The 20,491-nt window shown below is 50.9% G+C and overlaps 1 protein-coding gene across 2 annotated transcripts in view; it reads right to left on the bottom strand.

Annotated features, from left to right (window-relative positions):
- Positions 1-235: 235 nt before the first annotated feature.
- SLC4A1 (solute carrier family 4 member 1 (Diego blood group)) overlaps positions 236-20,491 on the bottom strand; it is a 44,180-nt gene continuing 23,924 nt past the window's right edge. For both annotated transcript variants that reach the window (XM_014609213.3, XM_014609214.3), the window contains 15 exons: positions 20,146-20,281; positions 19,407-19,548; positions 18,510-18,603; positions 17,775-17,959; positions 17,068-17,278; positions 15,882-16,094; positions 15,475-15,623; positions 14,609-14,803; positions 10,421-10,591; positions 9,691-9,780; positions 8,815-8,981; positions 8,187-8,440; positions 6,431-6,600; positions 5,322-5,495; positions 236-4,807 (listed from right to left, as the gene is read on the bottom strand). In XM_014609213.3, the coding sequence (XP_014464699.2) occupies positions 4,727-4,807; positions 5,322-5,495; positions 6,431-6,600; positions 8,187-8,440; positions 8,815-8,981; positions 9,691-9,780; positions 10,421-10,591; positions 14,609-14,803; positions 15,475-15,623; positions 15,882-16,094; positions 17,068-17,278; positions 17,775-17,959; positions 18,510-18,603; positions 19,407-19,548; positions 20,146-20,281 (2,432 nt within the window). In that variant the 3' untranslated portion in view covers positions 236-4,726. The remainder of the gene's footprint in view (positions 4,808-5,321; positions 5,496-6,430; positions 6,601-8,186; positions 8,441-8,814; positions 8,982-9,690; positions 9,781-10,420; positions 10,592-14,608; positions 14,804-15,474; positions 15,624-15,881; positions 16,095-17,067; positions 17,279-17,774; positions 17,960-18,509; positions 18,604-19,406; positions 19,549-20,145; positions 20,282-20,491) is intronic.

Raw genomic sequence — 20,491 nt, 5'->3', positions numbered from 1 at the left:
CTATCTTTTGCACATACTGAAAGATATCTTCCCAGAACAGGCTACCAAGGGACATCACAATGTGTTTCGTTTTTCTGTGTTTTCTCCACTCCCTTGCACAAGGATTATGACAGGGGCTTTTCAGCTCTATACCAGAATAGTATGACTACTGCTATTAATGTTAATATTATTCAGAATAATAATTCCTATAACACATAACAGAATTTAATGAAAACTATGCATTTCTCTACACAGGTCTTTGTTCATTCAGTTTCATTTTTATTTCATTTTTTTAGAAGCATCATAGAGAGGCACATTTCTTTATTTAATGAAAAATCAAAGCTTGCAAAGTTTGAGTTATTTCTGACACATAATTGGTAAAGCTACAAACATTATTAATACAATATACTTCTAGAGAGATCTGATTTGGGCTACACAGCTCAGACAAGAAAGCAATAAAACAGTGAGGTACAATTCACACTTGATTGCTCACACTAAAGTCAGCTTTGTCTTAAGGTCTCTTCCTTCCCTTTTTTCTCCCCAGGTGGTGAGAAAGAGCAAATTCTCAGCCTGTCTAATTGGGCGCACACATGCATACTCACAGGCACACACACAATCATAACTTCTTTCACCCACACACTCACGCATGGCAAATCACCTTTTTATTTCAAACACACACTCATTTCTTTCACACACAGTCCCTAACCCTCTCACATACACAAAATCTCCATCTTTTTCAAGTACGTACGAGTGCACATACCCACGCTCATTTTTTTGCCCGCACACACATACACACAGTTTCTCTCTCTCTCTCCCCCACAGCCCCCTCAACACACATAAACACACACAGTGCTCAGTTCCAGATCTGGCTCAGACACCAGCACATAAAGCATCTGAGCCAAGTGAACACATTTGGCTCTTAAAAGTCTTGCTTGAAAGGCCAAGTGTGGAACCAGGCCCTTTAGCTGGGAATTCACATGTGAGAAATGGACTCGTTCAGAATCTGTCTCTTGGTCCCATGACTATAACATGCATGATCCCAGCCCCTCGAGGGAGGTCCATTTGTATGTACCTAAGTCCTAAGTCTAAGGTGACTCTTAATTCCAGGGGCATGGCTCAGAAGAATGTTAGAGCACTGCAAAGCAGAACCAAATCCCATGTCTTTTCAAGGTACAAGTCAATTCATGTTCAATCTGCACTTCTAAATACTTTTCCCAGTACAAAATTTTCAAGGAATCCAGCATTATATAAGAGAAGCACATGGTACAGCCATATTCCCATTACACCACAGCCTGGCCCCACCTATTCCCTTAGGCTTATTTTCCAAATATAAGAGCTCTGGAAGGTCTCTCAAAGCAAAGGGTTTGATTCTCCCTATGTCACCCTACTTTTACAGTTAGGATATCTGCTACTTTCAGTGGATTCACTCGTGACTTACACCACAGTAAGGCAGAGGAGAGTTAGGACCAAAAAACAAGGGGCTTTCATCTACAAGGTGCTAAGCACCCTGAACTGCCATTTAGGCTGGTCAGTGCTGAAAGTGCTCAGCTCCCCATGGAACTACCTAGCACAGGGGTGGGCAATTATTTCAGGCGGAGGGCCGCTTACTGAGTTTTGGCAAGCCATTGAGGGCCGCATGACAGGCAGCCAAGGGCAGATAAATATTAATTTTCTAGATTTTTTAGGGGCCCTGCAGGCTGGATAGAATGGCCTGGTGGGCTGCGTTCGGCCCACGGGTCGCATTTTGTCCACCCATGACTTAGCACCTTAGCAACCTATAGGTTGGGATTATCCAGTGAAATAAAACTAGAGAGGATGTGATCCAAGATCCACTGACATGCATGGAAAAAAAACCCTGTTGACTTCCACAGGCTTTGGTGAAGTTCATGGGTTTTTTTGAAGCATCATACTGGCTCACAGTTTCTAATGCTAAATCAGGCTTTCTATCTCACACAGTTCTTCCTTACATCTCCTGTAGCTCTAAGATGATAACAATGGGAAAAGCAACAGCAAATGAATAGTTTCAAGTGACTGCTTGTGGTCAGTAGGTCTTCCTGGCTACTTACCAGCACCTGGGCTGCTGGGAAAAATTCTAAATTCATGTGCATGAGTGTGAACCCAGACCATCCTACCCATGTCAGGAAAGGGGACTCCAGTTTTGCATGGGTGTAAGTGTGGAATATAGTTCAGCCCCTTGTGCTTAAACTTGGGAATGTTTCAGTTAAAACTAAATTGTAATTAAAAAAATAAGACTATTATACGTATATGCATCTGAAAGACAATGACATTGATGTGCTGGACATCAGTCTGTGACGAACATCCTTTAAAAAGCCTTTCTTGGCTGTCCTATGTTGCCTGTTTCCCCACACACAGGCCCCTGATATTCCTTTGTAAAGCAAAGGCACAATCTACATATCTTTAAATACACTCATTAAATAAATTACAAACACCTCTTACCACTAGCGCAAAATATACAGGTCATTTCATCCACTCCCTTTTTCATTTGTTTTGTTTTAAACAAAATCTAACAGCAAAAGCCTCATAATTTCTTGTTTATATATCTATTGTTCTCATAATTTCCCGCATGCCAACCCACCCTCCTCCCCCACACCCAAACATTTCTTTTCCTCGTATTTACATATTCAATTCCCTGGGAAAGACACTGATCAGTTAACACAAACAAAAGGGAAAGAGACCAGATCTTTGGTTTGTGTGAACTAGCATCGAGCCCTTTGATGCCAATGGAATGATGCTAATTTATGCCAGTTGAGGACTGGCCCCAGATCTATATTCCACACTAACTAAATCAATCAATCAAACAAACCAGTGTGCATGGGGTTAAACCTGGGGCAGTTACCAGCCTGAGGGCCTGATACAGCACTGCACTAGTCTGATCCTATCAGTGGAGGTGCACAAGGCAAAAAGCAGTGAGGCAAAGAGCAGTGCCGTTTTGCTTCAGGCTCTTTGTATATTGGAGGGCTTGAATCTGGAGAGCTGGGGAAAGAACTGAGCCTAGGCAGAGCTGGACACAGGCATGGGCAAACTGGGAGGCTGCCTGGGGCCCGGACAGAAAGGGGGCCCAAAAATGGTCATTTTTTTCTGTTGTCTGATTATTATCTCTGGCGAAAGGGGACCCAATACTAAAAGTTTGCCTGGGGCTGCCAGAAGTCTAGGTATGGTACTGAGCCTCAGGCTAGGTCCTTCAATGTGCTGAGCACAACAGACCTGGCAGAAGGATTTCAGCCTTACTCAGGATGTCCCACAAACCCTGCTCAAGCCAGTAGAAAGCAAAAGCGGCCTCTGTACAAATGGAAGACGAGCACCAGTGCCTGGTTATAAATTGAATACAGCCTGAGTGTAAGCAAATGCAAGCCCAGCTGCATTCAGTGGCTGCCCCACTTGCTTATACTATAACTCACTTGGCCCTAGGTAAGAGATGCTGCATTGCATCAGAGCCATGTCCCAAGAGACACCCTCCCCACCTCAAGCAGGATCTGAACACAACTTGATAGCATAGCAGCCTGGGCCAGGCCAGGGAGTCTGCCTCAGTCTGGAGATGGCACTCCCTTTTCAGCACCTGTGGGAGTATTAAGAGGGGGAGTGGGAGGAAGCTGGAGCATGTGAGTAGACCAGAAGCTTACCCAGCCCTATGCTGATGGCAAAGGGGGTTGTTAGCCTATCTAGTGAGAATGGTCCTGTCTGAGCAGAGACCTCACGCTACTGAGCACCAAAGTTAGCTTGGGAGAAGGCTTGGACAGAAAGTCAGGGAGAATGCACTCTAGTCACAGGCTCCTGGGTTCATCTTGCCTGACTCCCCCCTCCCATTGCTATGCAGAAGGCTGAAAGTGGGACCCAGCTTCCCTGGGTGGGCTGGGGGTTGTTTAGTCCTAAGCTGCTGTTGTGACAGCCTGGGTGTTGTTCTCCCTAAACTATGTCTAGCCCATAGGCACCAGGATTATCTGTGGAACGGGTGACTGCCACTGCAAAGCTGCCACTAGGACCTCTTGAAGGATCTTCTCTACATCTTTGCTCACCTTCTCGTTGGTCTTTTCTGAAGCGTCCATCTTCTGCTGGGTGGGAGAAATGCTGACCCATGCTTTCTGGTCCTCATGCTGTGAGATGTCTCATCTTTGGTTTGGTTTATGCACTCCAGTGCCAGGGGCTACAAATCACTCTGCTGTTGGGAGGAAGATTTCTGACAAAAGAGCTCATTGCTCCCAGGGACTGGGCCAAAGGGAGCTCCAGATCATGTGTGTACAGATGCATACATGCATGTTCCAGGCAAGGAGGCAAGCCTCCTTCCTCACAGCACTGGAGCGTGAGAACATCAGAAGACTACAAGCCACAGGAAGGAAACAAGAAGAGATACACATTCTTAGGTTATCTAGCTGCAGAGCTAACACTAATAGGAGTCCAGAGATCAGGCGTTGGGTTCTCATTTCAACCAGTCTAATGCAGCTATGTCCTCAAAATCTTAGCGTATGTTTTTACAAGCCTATAACATCTGGAGCCAATCTAAAGAGTGTGGTATAGTTATGTGGATTCCTTGGAATCCTCATGTATGTGCCTATGCACATGTGTGTATGCAGGATGCCATGAGGGAAGGTATGGGCAGCATACACACATATACACGCACAGACACAAATGATCAATCCTGTGAAGCCAGGCTCTGGGCATTCTGTGGAAAGCCCAGTGAAGGAAAAGAGCCCATTGTTCCTCATCTGGAGGACACATGTGGATTGGGGGCTTAGATGGGCATCTGCACTTCATCGTACACATCCTGGCCCTCTATCTCATCGAAGGTCACCACAGCATCATCTGCATCCAGCTGGAAGGGAATGGAGAGATGGTGAGGGTTGTTCTGGGATGACAGGGGCAGCTGAGGGAACTAGGCTGCTTGGGGCTATTTTTTGCCCCTCTCTGCAGGGCTGCTGTCTTCCTCAGGTAGGGCAGTGAGACACCCCCTCCAGATGTTGGCTAGTTTGAGTAGAAGATCAAGTGTTGTCCTAAAAGGAGGGTTGGGAATAGGCTGTTCCATCTCTGAGGTGGCCCCCCTTCTGCCACCTTTCCCCCATACCTTGCCATGGTGTAGGGTCATAGATGCATAGAGAAGTAGGGCAGGAAGGGACCTCTGGAGGTCATCTAGTCCCACCCCTACCAGAAGCAGGATCATCCCTATCCAAACCATCCCATACAAATCCATTGATTAACCTATTACTAAAACTACACAGTCAGCCCTGACACAACCACAAGGAATAATACCCTAACCTGCCACAGGTAAAGGTAGGGGGATGACCATGGCCAAAGTCCTGCTACTGCAAGGGTTGGTAAAATATACTTACACACTTGAGTTCAATATCCTGGAAGATCCTGGGGAGCAGGAAGCGACGCAGAGGCACAGTCAGGATGAGGACAAAGGGCAAGGCCAGGGAGCCCTTGCTGGACTTCACTGCCCACAGGACAGCCAGGCATATGATCTGGCTGAAGGTGAACAAGTGCATCCGCCAAGTCCTTACCTGTAAGACATAAGGAGGGAGAGATTCAGGGCCACCCTGATGGTGTCTGCCTATCCTGCTGCCCCATGACAGCCTCCTGTGGGTATATGCTTCATGGTGCAGAGCTGCAGCCAGCCTGGTGCCCCAGACCAAACAAGCCTTGAGAGTGCATATACCCAGTGCCCCCCTCTCCCCTGCTTTTGCTGCAGATCCTTGAGTTCTGCCATAGAGAGGAGCAGGAGGTCTGTCAGCTACTCCCCAAGCCTGAGTTCTGTGCAGGAGCTGGGCTGCTCTGCGGCATCTCTAGCCTGGGCCTAGAGAAAGGCTAGAGAGAGGGCCTGTGAGGGACAGATCCAGGCAGTGGCACTCCATGCCATAACTACCCTCCTGGCAGTACCCTTACCAGGCCCCAAGAAGGCAAGGATGGCCTTTTCTCTTTCAGGGGATGTGATAGGGAGAAGCCTTGTCACTGCTCTGTGTTGGGTCCCAGCTGCCTCAGGCCTGGATCTGCCTGAGCACTGCTCCCACAATATTAGACTTTGGTGTGAGCATGGCAGGACAGGTCAGCCACACCATGGAAAAGCAAAGAGGCTGGCAGATGTCTGCCCATCACACTCAGGACCTCTCCACCCATCAGGCCCTTTGGAGAGTGTGTTGGGCTCTATGGCCCCTACTAGTCCAGGACTGAGAGTCACAATCCCTGAGGAGCATGTGCTCAGTCTGCCATGGTACAGAGAGGCTAATAGGGGCCACCTAGCCCTGAGACCCTTCCGGGAGATTTCCCCATAACCACATAGAAGGCACCTCTGTGTTACATCCAGTGGTGAGCTCTGTGTTGGAGAGGGCAGGGTTTTGGGGTGTCCTCCCCTCTTCTTGCACACACAGCACCTGAAAGTGCCTATCTAGGTTCAGTCAAGGGAAACTCAGCCAGGGCAAGGAGGGGGCAGTGCCCTCACCCTTTTGGCATAGGGCTCATCTGGGTGGTACTTGGGTGGCTTCAGAAATAGCAGAATGCGGTCGAAGAGCTGGATCCCATACAGGGAGGTCACCCCCATGTAGAGGAATATCCCGAAGAGCACAGCCAGTGGGATCAGTTTCAGGATGGGCTCCATGAAGATGGAGACACCTGCAGGGCAATAACAAGAGGCAACCATGTGAAAACAGAGTGGCCTTGACCCAGCATCCTGGCTGGAGGGCTGGGTTGGGCAAGAAGGACAGCAGCTCGGAGGCCAGAGCCTACAGATCCCCAGCATTACACTGCAGACTGCGGAGTTTTCAACAGTCCCATTTCTCCTGGTGAAAGGTCCCAGCTGACTTCTGCTTAGCCACAAAGCAGGCAGCCCTCCTACACACTTTCCCTGTCCTCTCCTGCTTAGAAAGCTGTCTCCATAGCCAGCCCATCCATGGCTGCTTGCTAAGAGAAAGGCCATCAGTGAATGTAACTCTGGGAACACAAAGCCTGGTTTTGCACAAAGGCCTATTTGAAATCAGTTGAGCAGGCACTACTACTGAACACACTGCTTTCACAGGCTGGATTTGGATTAGTGACCCCCGCACCCCTCCCCATAACTTCCCTGCCCCTTGAGGAGAAGTTCACCCTAAGGAAGGGGTAGGCAATTATTTTGTCTGGAGGGCCACTTAGGGAGTTTTAGTGAGCTGTTGCAGGCCAAGTCAGTACACCCCCTTCCCCTCCCTCCACTTTCACAGTTCACCAAAAATCCCTAAGAGGCCCTCACACATGGCCAGGTGGCTGGAATGGGGCTGCAGGCAGGCAGGCAGGGAGCTGCATCCAGGGGCAGGATCAGCAGGTGGAGCCAGGACCAGGGCTGGGATCTGGACTACAGAGTGAGGACAGCACGGGCCAGGGCATAGGCATGATCTGCTCCCTGCATGCCCCTGCAACTGCCACCAGTTCTGCAGGCAGAGGCATGCAGGGAGTGGATCACAGCTTTGTCCCAGGGCCCAGGCCTGCACTGTCACTGTTCAGAGATCCCGGGGGCTCCATGGAGACTGGCCAGGACCCATGTGGGCAGGGTATGCAGCCAGGCAGATAGGATGGGGATGCAGGCAGGGATGGACAGGTGGCTGGGACCAAGATCATGGCGCAGTGACAGTTCAGGACTGGGGCTAGGGCCAGAGCCTGGGGCAGAGCCATGATCTGCTCCTCACATACCGCTGCCCACAGAATTGGTGCCTGTTGTAGGGCAGTGTGGGCAGTGGATCGTGGCTCTGCCCCAGGCCCCAGCCTTGCATTGACACCACCCCATGACCCTGATCCCAGCCCTTTGTGCCCATCCCACTCCCAGACATAGATCCCCTCCCGCCCGCATCTCTATCTCAGCTGCCTGGCCAGGCACCCTGCCCACACAGTCTCACCCCTGGTGGTGGGTGTGGGGCAGACAGACCAGGGTGACCAGGTAGCAGGGCTGAGTCCAGCACCGGCAGCCAAAAGGAGCTGGTACAGGAGCTGCTGAGAAATGGAGTCCAGCCTCTGTGCCGTCCTACCACCACTGCATGCTTAAGGGCAGCAGGGCTGGCTGCACGTGCTGCAGCCCATGCTGACCCCCATGGCTGGGCCAGGCAGCCCAGACAAAATACCTTGGTGGGCTGGATCTGGACCATGGGTTGGATTTTGCCTACCCCTGCCCTAAAGCCTTTCTTAGGATGTGGCTTCTGGGACTGTACCATCATGAGATCATGGGTAGGACTCACCTACAAGAATGGCTGCCAGGAGCCCAGTGATCCTCTGCTCCTTGACCTCCTGGACTTGGACCTTCTCCCCTGGATAAGTGCTCTTGGTCATCACAGTCAGGGCATTGGCATGAGTGATGGTCCTCACTGTAGTGGCAGAGAGCCAGGGCATGCCAAAGAGTGGTACTATGCCTCCCATGCCAACAATCAGGAGCAGGTCCAGGTGGAAGCCCGAACCCTTCACCAGCTTCCTCTCGGGCTTGCTCACAATCAACCTGGGGGAGGCAGGCAAGGATGAAACAGCTTCATGTAGTGTCCAGGAAATTACTTGTATCCCTCCTTCCACCCAGCCAGTTGCCCTGTTCTGATGGCTTCAGAGCAGGGCAATGTCAATAGAAGGCAGCCCTTCCATGACTCAGCCCTGCAGTGTCCACAGCCCCATGAACTTGACAGCTCCACACATTCCTACCCCTCCATCTCTTCCCCCCTTCCTTATTTTTATCCCCTCCTGCATTCCTTTCCATCTGCTTTAGCCTGCCCCCCAGCTGGGCTTCTGTTACCCTTTTTCTCAGCTCTCTCCTACAATTGTCAGACCCCTCTCTCCCTTCTTCTACACCCCACCCCAAGCCAACACTCCTCTCTTTCTCACGTTGTGATTTGTGTCTCCAGGAAAATCAGGATGAAGACCAGGAGAGCAGGGACAAAAGCAGCAAACATCATCCAGATTGGGAAATCACGTTGTGGTCCCAGTGGATGAATAATCCAGCCCTGATCACTGGAATTGGAGCTCTGTAAATTTTTAGGAACACTCAGTTTCTGGAAGAGAGAAGAGACTGAGAGTGAATGGTCCAATCAGCTGGGACTTGATTTGTGCATTGGCAGAGGGCAAGGACTGGGCATATGAAAAAGGGGCTAAACACAGAAAGGGTGTGCCAGGGGAGTGAAGAGAGGCCAGCAGCTTGGGGTACCAAGAGCTAGGATCCTTTGTCCTTCTATAGGGATATGAAGATGTTCATTCATGATCCTCCTCCCATAAACCACGCCCAAGAAAGTTGCCAAGCTGTTATACACAAAAATGTGGTGCAGTGCAGTGAAGCAACTCACCTATGGTCCATCCAACTGCATGGAAAGTTGGATGCAGACCTGGGAATAGAATAGTCCCTGCTCTCCACACTGGGCAATCCTGCCTTCCCAGGCACAGGGCAGAACCCAGGACTCCAGCTGCCAGTCTCCTCTAATCATTAGAATAGGACCAGGAATTGGTGCTCTGCATGTTTGGACCTTGCCAGTCCTAGTTCTTACCACTAGACCAGGCTCTTCACAGGACCAGAACCCAGGAGTCCTGATGCCCATTCTCTCCTCTGCTCATTAGATTGCACACCGTCTAAGGTCAGTGACATTTGAAAAGTTTGGGATGTAGAGGTGAAAAGAGCGCCGACCCTCACACAGGAGCAGAGCACTGCAGCCCTGTCCACAAGCATGCACTTGTACATCAATCCCAAGCTCCTTTGCTCTGCTCACTTACCTGCGTGTACGTGCCCTCAATGAAGAAGTCTATCAACACCATGGTGAAAATGGCAATGGGCACCCCGAAGTCTCCAATCACACGCCGGATCTACAGAGATACAACAGCATGTCATTCAAACAGCATACTCGTCATCATCACCAATGGAGAGGTGGAAATTGCATATGGAAGCCTTTTGCCTCTAGGGGGTGCCATATCCAAATAGTCTGAGGATGGGACATGGAAGGATGAAGCCATTCCCCCTTGGGCAACAAGGTTCTGGTATAGGGCATCAGTAACCTTCCAAGAGTGCCTGCTTCTCTAGTGGCTGCTGGGCAATCCTGGGGGAGATGGTGCCAGTGCAGATCTCAGTCCCCTTCTCAGCAGGCAGGAGCCTGTATTTGTAAGCCAACATCCGATGGGCTTCCATGTTTGCTTCAGAAATGGTGAGAGCTGAATGGGACCTGGGCAAGGACTCAGGGGAGATGGGTTCAAACTGGAACCCTAGAGCTCACCATGGAAATCACACCAGAGGCTGAAGGAAGGTGGCCTCCTCACTGCCAGCCAAGGGTGCCTGCCTGGGATGCCCTCAGGAGGGCCCTGGCATGACAGCAAGAAGCACAGCCTCACCCTGTTTGCCCAGTGGCATCACTGCAGCAGGGAGTGACAGGAAGATTTCAGTGCTTTGAGTATCACAGTTGGCCCCAGAGGGCTGTACCCACCTGCAGGGCCCCATGGGTGGTGGGCTCACCTTGCCTGGCAAGAAGCTGCTATTTTTGAATTTGCGCAGGAAGTAGGCAATGAAGAAGGTGCCAGCCATGAGGACCAGGGAGAGCAGAGCTGTGTTGGGCTGTAGGATGCGTTTGGAGTTTATAGAACTGGTCTTGTTGTAACTCTCTCTCAAAGGGTGTTCCCTGAAAATCTGGGGAGAGAGCAGATATCAGACAGGCAGGACAGAGAGGGGCTGTGATTTAACCCAGCTAGCTGACCCTCTTCCCTGCTCAGCAAGGCTGAGAGGAAAGGCAAAGGGTTAAATACAGTTGTTTGGAGTGACAGTGCCCCCCATGGCTGGGCTAAGTCCATCCCAGAGTGTACTCCTCAGGGGAACAGACATAGGCAGATGTTGCTTAGGAACTTCCCCATACAAGCAATAGTCCTGGTGGCAGGTGCTGCCCCACAGCTTATGCCCCCCACCCCCAACCCCTCCATAGTTGGCTGCCTCAAGATTTTGCCCCACCTCTCTGAAAATCCCTCTCTGCTGGTGCCGCCTATGAGATACTGTTCCTTTGCGAGGGAATGCTACCCTCCCTCCCTTGGGAACATCCCAGGGAAGGGGACCCCCAGGCCCCAGCATCTGTGGAGCATCTAGGACAGGGAGGGGGCTGAGAAGGGGCAGGAGTGGGCTGATTTCAGAGGCAGGTGGAGAGGACTGGCCCAGTCCTGGGGAGTCAGACTGGCTTGAGCAATGAGGGGAACTGAAATCCAAAAGGAAGGGAGAGGAAGCAAGGGGAAAGAGTCCCGGCTCTCATTGTCCCCATGAGAAGGAGATGGGAGGAAAGGGGAGGCCATCAACACCTGGAGCAGGGAGCACAGGTGGCAATGGGGCTGTGAACAGAGAGGGGGCACGGATGGGCCTTCCGGTTGCCAAACCCTCCCACTGTTCCTCCACTTTGTGGGATGTCCATCACACAGACCAGGATAGGCAAAAGAGCCAAGAGACAAGCACAGGCTGGGCCCTGCTAGGTTTATTGCTGCCACTGGGACCCCATGATATCCCCCCAGTAAAGATTTGAGAGCAAGCTGAGCTCTCTGGCCAGGCCTGTCACCCTGCTCTGGCCAGGCCTGTCACCCTGCTCACCCTGCCCTTCTCTGGGTTTCATGCTTGTATCAGTGGCCTCTCCTGGACACCGCCTGTATTTACCCAGCAACCAAAGGCTGGATTTGATTTGAGAGAGGACACTGGATTGACTGGGTGGGATTTTCCAAACATGCCTGGAGGAGTCAGGCCCCAAATCATGCTGCAAACTTCCCTGGGCCACCTGAAAATCCCAATTCTGACATACACCTGGAGTTGCTAGGAGATGAGGTGACTGGCTCCATTGCTTGGGCCAGTTACTGGGCACCCTAAGTGCCTGGAGAATGGGGCACAGAGGGTGGCCTGCCTTGTCCTACTGTGGAGCTTCCGAGCTGTGGAATACACACATGTGATTTCTTTGCTTCTTGGCCTTTTGGCTAAGATCAAGTGGTGGCATCCGAATCCCAAGGCTTCCGGGCTTGGGTCTGCATATAAGATGCCTGCCAATGGATTTGGGAGCATTGTAAATCCCAGGGTGAGAGACTGGGATGGAAGATGCTCACCAGTTGTAGCATCATACATGGTGTTTAGAATAATTGAATTCTGTCTGCTTAATCGATATGGGGTTTTGAACCATTGAGCTCTGCTCAACTGATATGATTTGGAACTGATTTGGCTGATTTGACCTGGAATGCAAAATATATTAAGAAAAAGAAAGTGTCTTTGCATCTTGGGCCCACACGTCCCTGCATGTCTCTTACTGTAGTGCTGGTCTGGCAGGAGCCAGCCTGCTGGGGTGTGGGTGGGTCATGGGAACGTGGGGGGAATGTCAGCGACTGGCAGCTTGGGAGGAAGTGAAAGGAGTGTTATTTTTAGGATCAATATCCTCCTTGTGCCTTTTGAAACAAAGGAGCAGTTGACTGCTATGTGTGCGTCCATCTGTGTGTGTATGTGTGCGTGCGTTCATGTAAGTGCGTATGTGCATGTGTGCGCATGCATGCATATGTGCATATGTGTTGTGTGGGCCCATGTGTTTCGTGTGTATGTAGCTGTGCCCCTCTGAGTATCTGGAACTTGTGGGTGACTTGCATATTTCTCTGTGTGCATGTGTGTATGTGCCTCTGTGTGTGTGAACTTGCTTAGGTTATTTGCATATTTCTGTGTGCAGGCATATGTATACATGTATGTATGTATGCTTGCTTGAGTGTCTTGCATATTTCTGTGTGTGTATGTGCCTCTGTGTGTGTATGCTTGCTTGAGTGTCTTGCATATTTCTGTGTGTGTATGTGCCTCTGTGTGTGTATGGTTGCTTGTGTGACTTGTATATTTCTCTGTATGTGAGTGCATGTGTATGAGTGTTGATGGGGTGACTTGGGTGTTCCTTTGTGTGGGTGTGATTTTTCTTTGTGTCTATATATGCAAATCTGAAAAGACCTTCCTTTCTGGGACTCAGACTCCAGTAGTATACATCCCCAGGAGTGACAACCACCAGAAACTCGCCCTTTTTCTTTTCATGTTTCCCACCATCACCCCATTTGCCTGAACAGGCCAGAATCTTAGCCCCATCAGCAACTCAGAATCAGCAAAATGCCTGAAAATGTGCTGCACAGGGATTGGGAGGGTCCTGGATATTCAAGCATTGGGTGTTCACTGGGTCCCCATTAGCACCTGGGCAAGGACTGGGATCTCCCACAACATAAACTGGAGACTGAGGCTAGGATTTATACATATCCACTGGAAACAGCCACCCTGGATAAAGACAAGACACAGAATGGAGAATGCCTGAGGAGGGAAAGTGTTGTATGGAATTGGCTCCATCTCCATCTCTCCCCAGTTCTTCTCTTTCTCTGTCTCTCCTTTCTGTTTCTATGGAAACTGTGTTTTTGTGATCTCACTTCCTGTGACTAAACTATTTTTCTTATTTTTTTTACAGGTCAGTAAAATGTCAGGGAGCTGCTGGATTGCACATAGAGCTTGCTGAGCCCGCAGTGTGGAAGTGGTCCAAATTCGAAGACCACTTAATGTGTGGGGGGTCATGAATTAATTGTAATCAGGTAACATAGGTTTAAATATGACGTATATGTCTATACAGTGTTGTAAAGCATGCCTGTTATACCACTTATACATTTGAAGAAAATGCATTATTTTCTTAGTTTAGATAAATACACACGGCACATACTAATGCCAGCCAACTGCATGCAGCCTCCAAATTTCACCCTACCATACATCTTTATGTCACACTTATAGGCAATGTAGACACAATATGCCATCTGCATGCCCATTATTCATATGTGTTTTGCACACACATGCACACAGTCTACAAACATGCTACATATACACATCCACACAGTCATATTCAGGACTGTTATAGATCATGATATACACATGCAATCCTTTCATTTTCACACAAACAAGTGCACCCAAACTCAATACACATCATGAGTAACCATGCCCAGCAACATAACCGTGCACACACAGCTACATTGTCTTTACACAATCATGTGCTCACACATGTAGGTATCTCCATCCAGAATCAAACACATGCAACTGTACACACTCCCTCTATCTCCTATATGCAAAGTTACACACTCAACCACATGCATGTGCAAAACACATAAACACCTGACATCACATATCACTGCTGCACAAGCCCATTCCTACCCATATGGACACTCCCACACCTGAACTAAATACGCATGTCCTGTTGCAAGTGTAATCCCAACTTCATACACAGGCACATGCGTGTGCAATGCATGCAACCATACCCTCAGCCCCCTACCCTGCACACACACATACACTATTGCAAGCATATTTTCTTATGATCTCCCGCATGCATTTGCACTCCACACACACCAACACAAATAGCTAAGAGGAAGAACTGTGCCTAGCTCTGGAAGAGGAGCTGGAAGGAAAAGACAGCCGCACTCTGCAGACCAGCCTGCCATCAGACCAGAGAAAGACACTGTGGACAAACAGACAACGGGACTCAATGCCTCAGTGACGTATGTAGCACCACCCTGGAAGATCATGCAACTAGTGCGAGGCCTGTCACCTTGGCAACCTTGGGCTAGCTTGCCATGGCAATTACATCTCATTGAACTGAACTGAAGAGCAGTCTTCATGCTCGGCCCCCATCCTGGTTACCTTGACAAGCTTGGAGAAGGTCTCAAAGATGAAGATGAAGGAGATGAGGAAGGAGAAGATCTCCTGGGTGTAACGTGAGATGTAGCGCACCAGGATGCTGCCCTCACAAGCTACCATCACCACCACCAGGATGATAAGCCAGAAGCCGATCCAAACGCGGCCTACGGTGTACGGCAGACTTTGTGTCTTACAGAACTGTGGGTGAGAGAGGGAGGTGAGCCTCTCGTGATCCATCCCTGCCCCACACACAGCTCCCTCAGCTGTCACTTGTGGAGCTGGAGTGTGAGCAAATGATGGGACCCAGACCCAGCAAACACTCCTTAGTAAGCCCCAATACATCTTTTCCCCCTGCATCCAGTCTGGTACCCTGCAATTCCTCCTGGAAAAGAGCCCTGGTTTGTCTTCCTTCCCAACGGGAGGGGATGCTGTGACCCAGCGCAGGTAGGCTCCTGCCTGGCACCATGGCAAAGGGCAGAGCTTTGCTGTCTCACATACATGGGCTCGTGGCTCAGGTGGCTGGATGAAAGGTGTCAAGGGGTGCTGTGTCAGCACAGGCCTAACAGAGGGAGAGGACAGTGGCTCCTGTTGGTGGGGATATCTCTCTGCCCTGGGAGGATGAGATAATGCCCAGGCAGGAAGACCTGGTGCAAAGCTGGGAGATGGAAACCACAGAGCTCCCACTCCCTGAGTCCTGGTTTCCTGTAGAGTCTCTGCCCCCAAGAATACACCATGAAAATAGCATTTTTTCTGGCAGTGAGACCTCCTGGTGGGAAAAGCGAGGCTTTCCTTACCCTCCTGTGGAAAGGGTCAAGCTGCCATTTGTGTTGGGTTGAAGCTTATGCAATGGTAGAGGCAGAGTCACCTACCTGATAAAAAGCTTCTTCAAAGACCAGCAGAGGACCTGAGAAGCCAACCACCAACAGGGGCTGGGCACCAAGGAGGCAGAAAATAAAGCTCTGCACAGCTGTGGAGATCAGGACTCCTGGGACATTTATTTCAGAATTTGTTTTCTCATCTGGAAACAAAAGCACTGGTCAGCAGGAAGGGGCAGGGCCCCTATGAGCCTGGTGTCATGTTGACCCACCATAGAGTACCCTTTGGAGGGGCCTGGCACCGCCTTATGGTGCCCACCTCACCCAGATCCTGGAGAAGCCCACTGGGACCCAGAGTTTCCCAGGGGATAGGGTCCTCAGATATTCAGACTCACTGGGGTGTCTGTACAGAAGGGGAAAGAGAAGAAAGGTGCCTGTGGGCAGCCTACAGTCAAACTTACCCAGCAGGCCCCCAAAGGTGATAGCAGGCGAGAGTGCAGCAAAGTAAATGAAAATAACAGCAGCCAAACACTGTGGGTTGAGGGCATCTGTGATATCGCTGAGGTATTTGGGGTAGCGGCGCTTGATGTCATTCACCAGGCCCCCAAACGGCCGGCCAGTCCGAATCAGGAGATTTTTGTCATCAGTGAGGCCCTTGGCTTTGAGGTCTATATCTGCAGGGAGACAAGAGCATCAGTGGCCAGGCTGGAGTGGGCAGGGGTAGGTGGTAATGTTAGGAGGGTTCTGCCTTAAAAGTATTTATGGGTCAGTCACCCACAAAGATGAGTATTAGATAGGATGACCTTCTCCAGAGCAGGGAATCCCCCTCTGGCCAGGGCTGAGGGGGGATTTCAGTCCTTGTCTCCATTCCAAATAGCTCCTGGACTGAAGGGAGGGATCCAGAGGGATTACCAAGGGATCCAGAGTGGACAGATGGGCAGAAGTCCCAGAAGTAGCTGCAGGGTTCACAGTAAGCGCTATTACAGTCATTTGCCATGAGGTGGCAGGGGAGCTGGTAATAACCTATTTGCCTTTAGCAAATGGATAACATAGGGCAATAATGGACACTCCAATGCCTGAGTGGTGTAACTTCCACCTGTGTAGTTTAACCCCTTGACTTCTCCTGGGGTAATTCTACACTGGAGTCAAGTAAGTTACAGGGCTGCATACTGTGTGTCTATTCTTTTACCTGTACCCATATTAAGGCTGCTTATACCACAGTAAATGTCTCTCAAGTCCAAGTTCCTTGGCTAGCAGCGGGGCTCAAGTTCCCATATTCACTCATGGTAAGGCTCCCCCACCAAGCCTCCAGACTGGACCCGGAGGAGCCAACCCTGTCTCGGGGAGGCAAGAGAATGCAGTGCTCATGCCTGCTCAGCCTTGGGCTTCTTACTCTGCTCCTCTATTGGCCTTGCTCCCATAGCACTACACTGGGGGGAATGAGGTAAAGGTCCCCCTCAGCCTCAGCACCCACCTACAGCCCTACCAAGGGAGTCCTGCCATGACCTGGCAGGGACAGAGCAGGAAGGTTTCAGCCCCTAGAGCGCCCTCCACTGTCCTACTCCAGCAAGGAGGGAGCAAGGCCTTGGGAGTTAACCTCACAAAGATTTCTCCAGAGCCCACATGTACCCCCCAGCTGTGCCGTACCCACGTCCTTTTCAATCTCCAGCTCTGGCTTCTTCTCCACTGGCAGGTACCTCTTCTTCAGCAGTTCCCTCTGCAGAGGCACCAGATCCTTAAGAAGTTGCTCGTTCTGGATCTCAGAGGGTGGCAGGACAATGCTGCACTGCAGGAACTCCTCCACTCCCTTTATCAGGTCCTGGCGCTCCTGTGCCAGGTAGGCGTCCCGATGAAACACCTGATGGGGGAGGGCACAGGTCAGGAGGGCACTGAGACAGTGGATGGGGGCACTGACACACAAGATGTCACATCATGAGTGCTGGATAGTCTGCCAGGACCTGCACCTACCTGGGTCATTACACCCGCCCCCTTCCTAGGGCCCTGATCCAAAACTTAGTGAAGCTGATAGAAAAAACCCCACTGACTCCACTAAGCTTTGGGTCAGACCCTTAGAATCTGGCTGGAAGAGACAGGAGACAGGGCTTTCCCCCTTTCCCCAGCTCTGCAGGGTTCTCCCTCCCCTCAGTCCACTTCACTCTGCAGCTTCTCCAATAGCAGGGAAGCTGCCATCCTTCACATGTGTGTGAAACTGTGGGCTCCAGAGCCATGCCATACTGGAGAGATGGATGGTGGGTGTAGGGCAGTGATATCCCATTCTTTGTGGAGATGAGGTTGCTTATCTGGGGCTAGCAGGGGAAGGAACTTACTGCCAGGGGTACTCTGGCCTCACATACCATTTCAGACATCATGGTGGAGATAGCCCGCCCAATTTCATGGTAGCTGGTATGTGGGGATTCAGGCCCCAGAACCATGAAGAGGAACCTCACAGGGAGAGGCACTTCCAAGGCTGAGTCCAGCTCCACAGCTTCCTTGAGGCGTACAAAGGCCAAGGTGGGGTGGTCTAGGAAGGTGGCACATCCTGGAGAGAGGATGGGATGGGAGGGGGCATCACTGGCAGGGCTCAGCATGGAGACAGAGGAAGAAGTGGCTGGCAGGCAGGACAGATGCCAAGAAGTGGCACAAGGCTGAGGAGAGCAGGGGAGGGAGCGAAATGGATAGGGAAAAGCAGCGTGACAAGGAACAAGGGAAGAGAGAGAGAGACAGAGCGAAGTGAACAAGTTGGCCACTCAGGTCTACCAAGCCAGACATTCAAGCAAAACAGTGTTTTTGCTGGGCACAAGCAGAGCTGCCCAGATGCACAAGACAGTGAAAGCCAGAGCATGAATCTCACTCCCTGCTCCACCCACTCCAGGGCACCACATGCCATCTGCTGAAAATGGCACTCCTCTTCTCCAGCTCTGCCTGGCTTTGGCAGGCCCAGGTACAGAGCTCCAAGCCATTCTGTTCCAGAGCAGCCTTCTCTCAGGTGGCCTCCACTGTCATCTCAACCACCTCCATGGCAGGGAGGATGAAAGGTAAGAGGCAGCCAGTGCTGTGCTGGACCCTGCCCCCAAGGGACTCTCACTCACCCACAAGAACTAATGTGGCCTCAGCATCCTCTGGGATCCCCTCCTGGAGCTGCGTCCTGTGATTGTCTCCACTGGCAGATGTGCTGGGCTTTTCCTGTGTGGGAGCAATTTCAGGGGCTCAGAGAGTTTTCGGATCACTTTGATCCACCTCCCAGCTCTGTCCCTGATGCCTTCAGCAATCATTGAGGACATTGGCAACAGCAGGATGTGTTGACTACAGCCCTTCATCCTGTGAAAGCTTTCCCTCCCTGCCCCATAGAAAGATGGTTCTCCTGAATGAGGGTCCCACCCTGAGAAGACAAGCTAGAAAGGCAGAACCCCTCTCAGTCTTACCCTGTCCAGGAACAGAGCAAGAATGGAGATTGGGAGGACTTTGGGATAGGAGCCACCTTCTTGTTCTGCATTTGTACAGGCTGTACTTCACACCCTGGAGCTCATGGGGGGCTATCACAGTACAAATATAACAAATCAAAGGTAGCTTTGTGTGGGCAGAATGGCACCCAGCCTGCTCCCCTCATCATGGAGAGCCATTGGCGCAGCCTCCTAGGATACAGGCATGTCACTGACAGCAGTTCTCTCAATAGGGCTGCTCTTCTCAGCAGTTCCTGTTATGCAGACCCTATCCTTGCCATGCCCCTGGCAATCATGCCCAGCTGAGCTAACACCAGGGCTGAGAGTGATCCTTTGAGATAGCCTTACTCCAGAAAGTGCAGTCAGTGCCTGCAGAAGTGGACATTGTAGGATCCTGAAGATTTCAGGCTAGAGGTGCACAATAGCCTTGGTTCTTCAGGGTGGTGTATGTGTGTGTGTATGTGTGTGTATTTATACCCTCACAAGCAACTCTCCCTGTATTCCCCTACCCTGTCGGAGTCAAGCCAGTGCTTGTGACTTTCTTGCCTGTTCTGGGATGGTGAATGTCTCCATCTCAATCTGCTCTTGTTTTTGCATTAGGGGTTGAGATGGCTCAATGTCCTTTGAGCCAGGTCGCTGCAGTCGGCCTGGGGATAGGGTCCTTAGAGATTCAGACTCACTGGGGTGTCTGCACAGAAGGGGAAAGAAAAAAGGCATTACTGCCCTGGCAGATGAGGATATTTATTCCCCTCCTATGCCATAATCAATCAATCAATCAATCAATCAATCAATCAATCAGATAATAGTAGTAATGGTGATGATGTGTTTTGTTGCCAAAAAATCCCCAGCACTTTGTAAATATCTTTCAAGGTCTGGCCCCAAAGGATTTGCTTCCCCTCAGCAATGCAGCCACCTCAGGGATGGGACATGGTGGTGACACTGCAATGCAGCAAAGAAAGCAGCAGAAGTCCATGGGAGCCAGGGTATAAAGTGGTTAAGCAAGGCCCAACCCTCCATCTCACACCCTGCATTGCTGTTGGCATCAATGCAAATGGGAATGTGGATGTTTCACCCTGCACATTGCATGGGGGTCAGTGCCCCTCAACTCCCCAGCTTCACAGCTGACAGAATGGACTGATCGAGATTAGAACAGGCTGAATGCCAGAGTTCAATGTCCCCCTATCCTAAGTCATGCTCTTCCCAGCCCCACTGCCAAGAGGTCCAGGCTGAAGCACAGATCCCAATGTCCTCTCTAGAGAACTCTGGGCAGCAGTAGCCCCAGTACCTGCGCTTGAGAAGCAGGGCTCTCAGGACCTCCTCCCTGTCCTGGAGCTTCAGCCGACCTTCATAGATCATTTGGTCTATCAGCTTGTTGGTAATGCCTGCCAGGCTCCTCTCATCCAGGTCAAGGAGGATGGTACCTGGGCAAGATGGGGAGAGGTTCCTGGGACTGGTCTATGACTGCCTCTCATGACACCCACACCCTCCAGCACCCTGAGATACCCCTCTCTTGCTTCATTCCTTTCCTCTGACTCTGCTCCTATGTCCCTCTGCTTTGTGGGCAAGCGTCCACACTGCCATGCCCTGGGACTGTGGTGCTGTTGCCATTTTGCCCTGGTAGCACTATGCCT

The sequence above is a fragment of the Alligator mississippiensis genome, chromosome 4 (genome assembly GCF_030867095.1).
Source record: "Alligator mississippiensis isolate rAllMis1 chromosome 4, rAllMis1, whole genome shotgun sequence".
Lineage (NCBI taxonomy): Eukaryota > Metazoa > Chordata > Crocodylia > Alligatoridae > Alligator > Alligator mississippiensis.
Note: the sequence above shows the minus strand (reverse complement) of the source record. Positions and strands in the feature narration are given on the sequence as shown.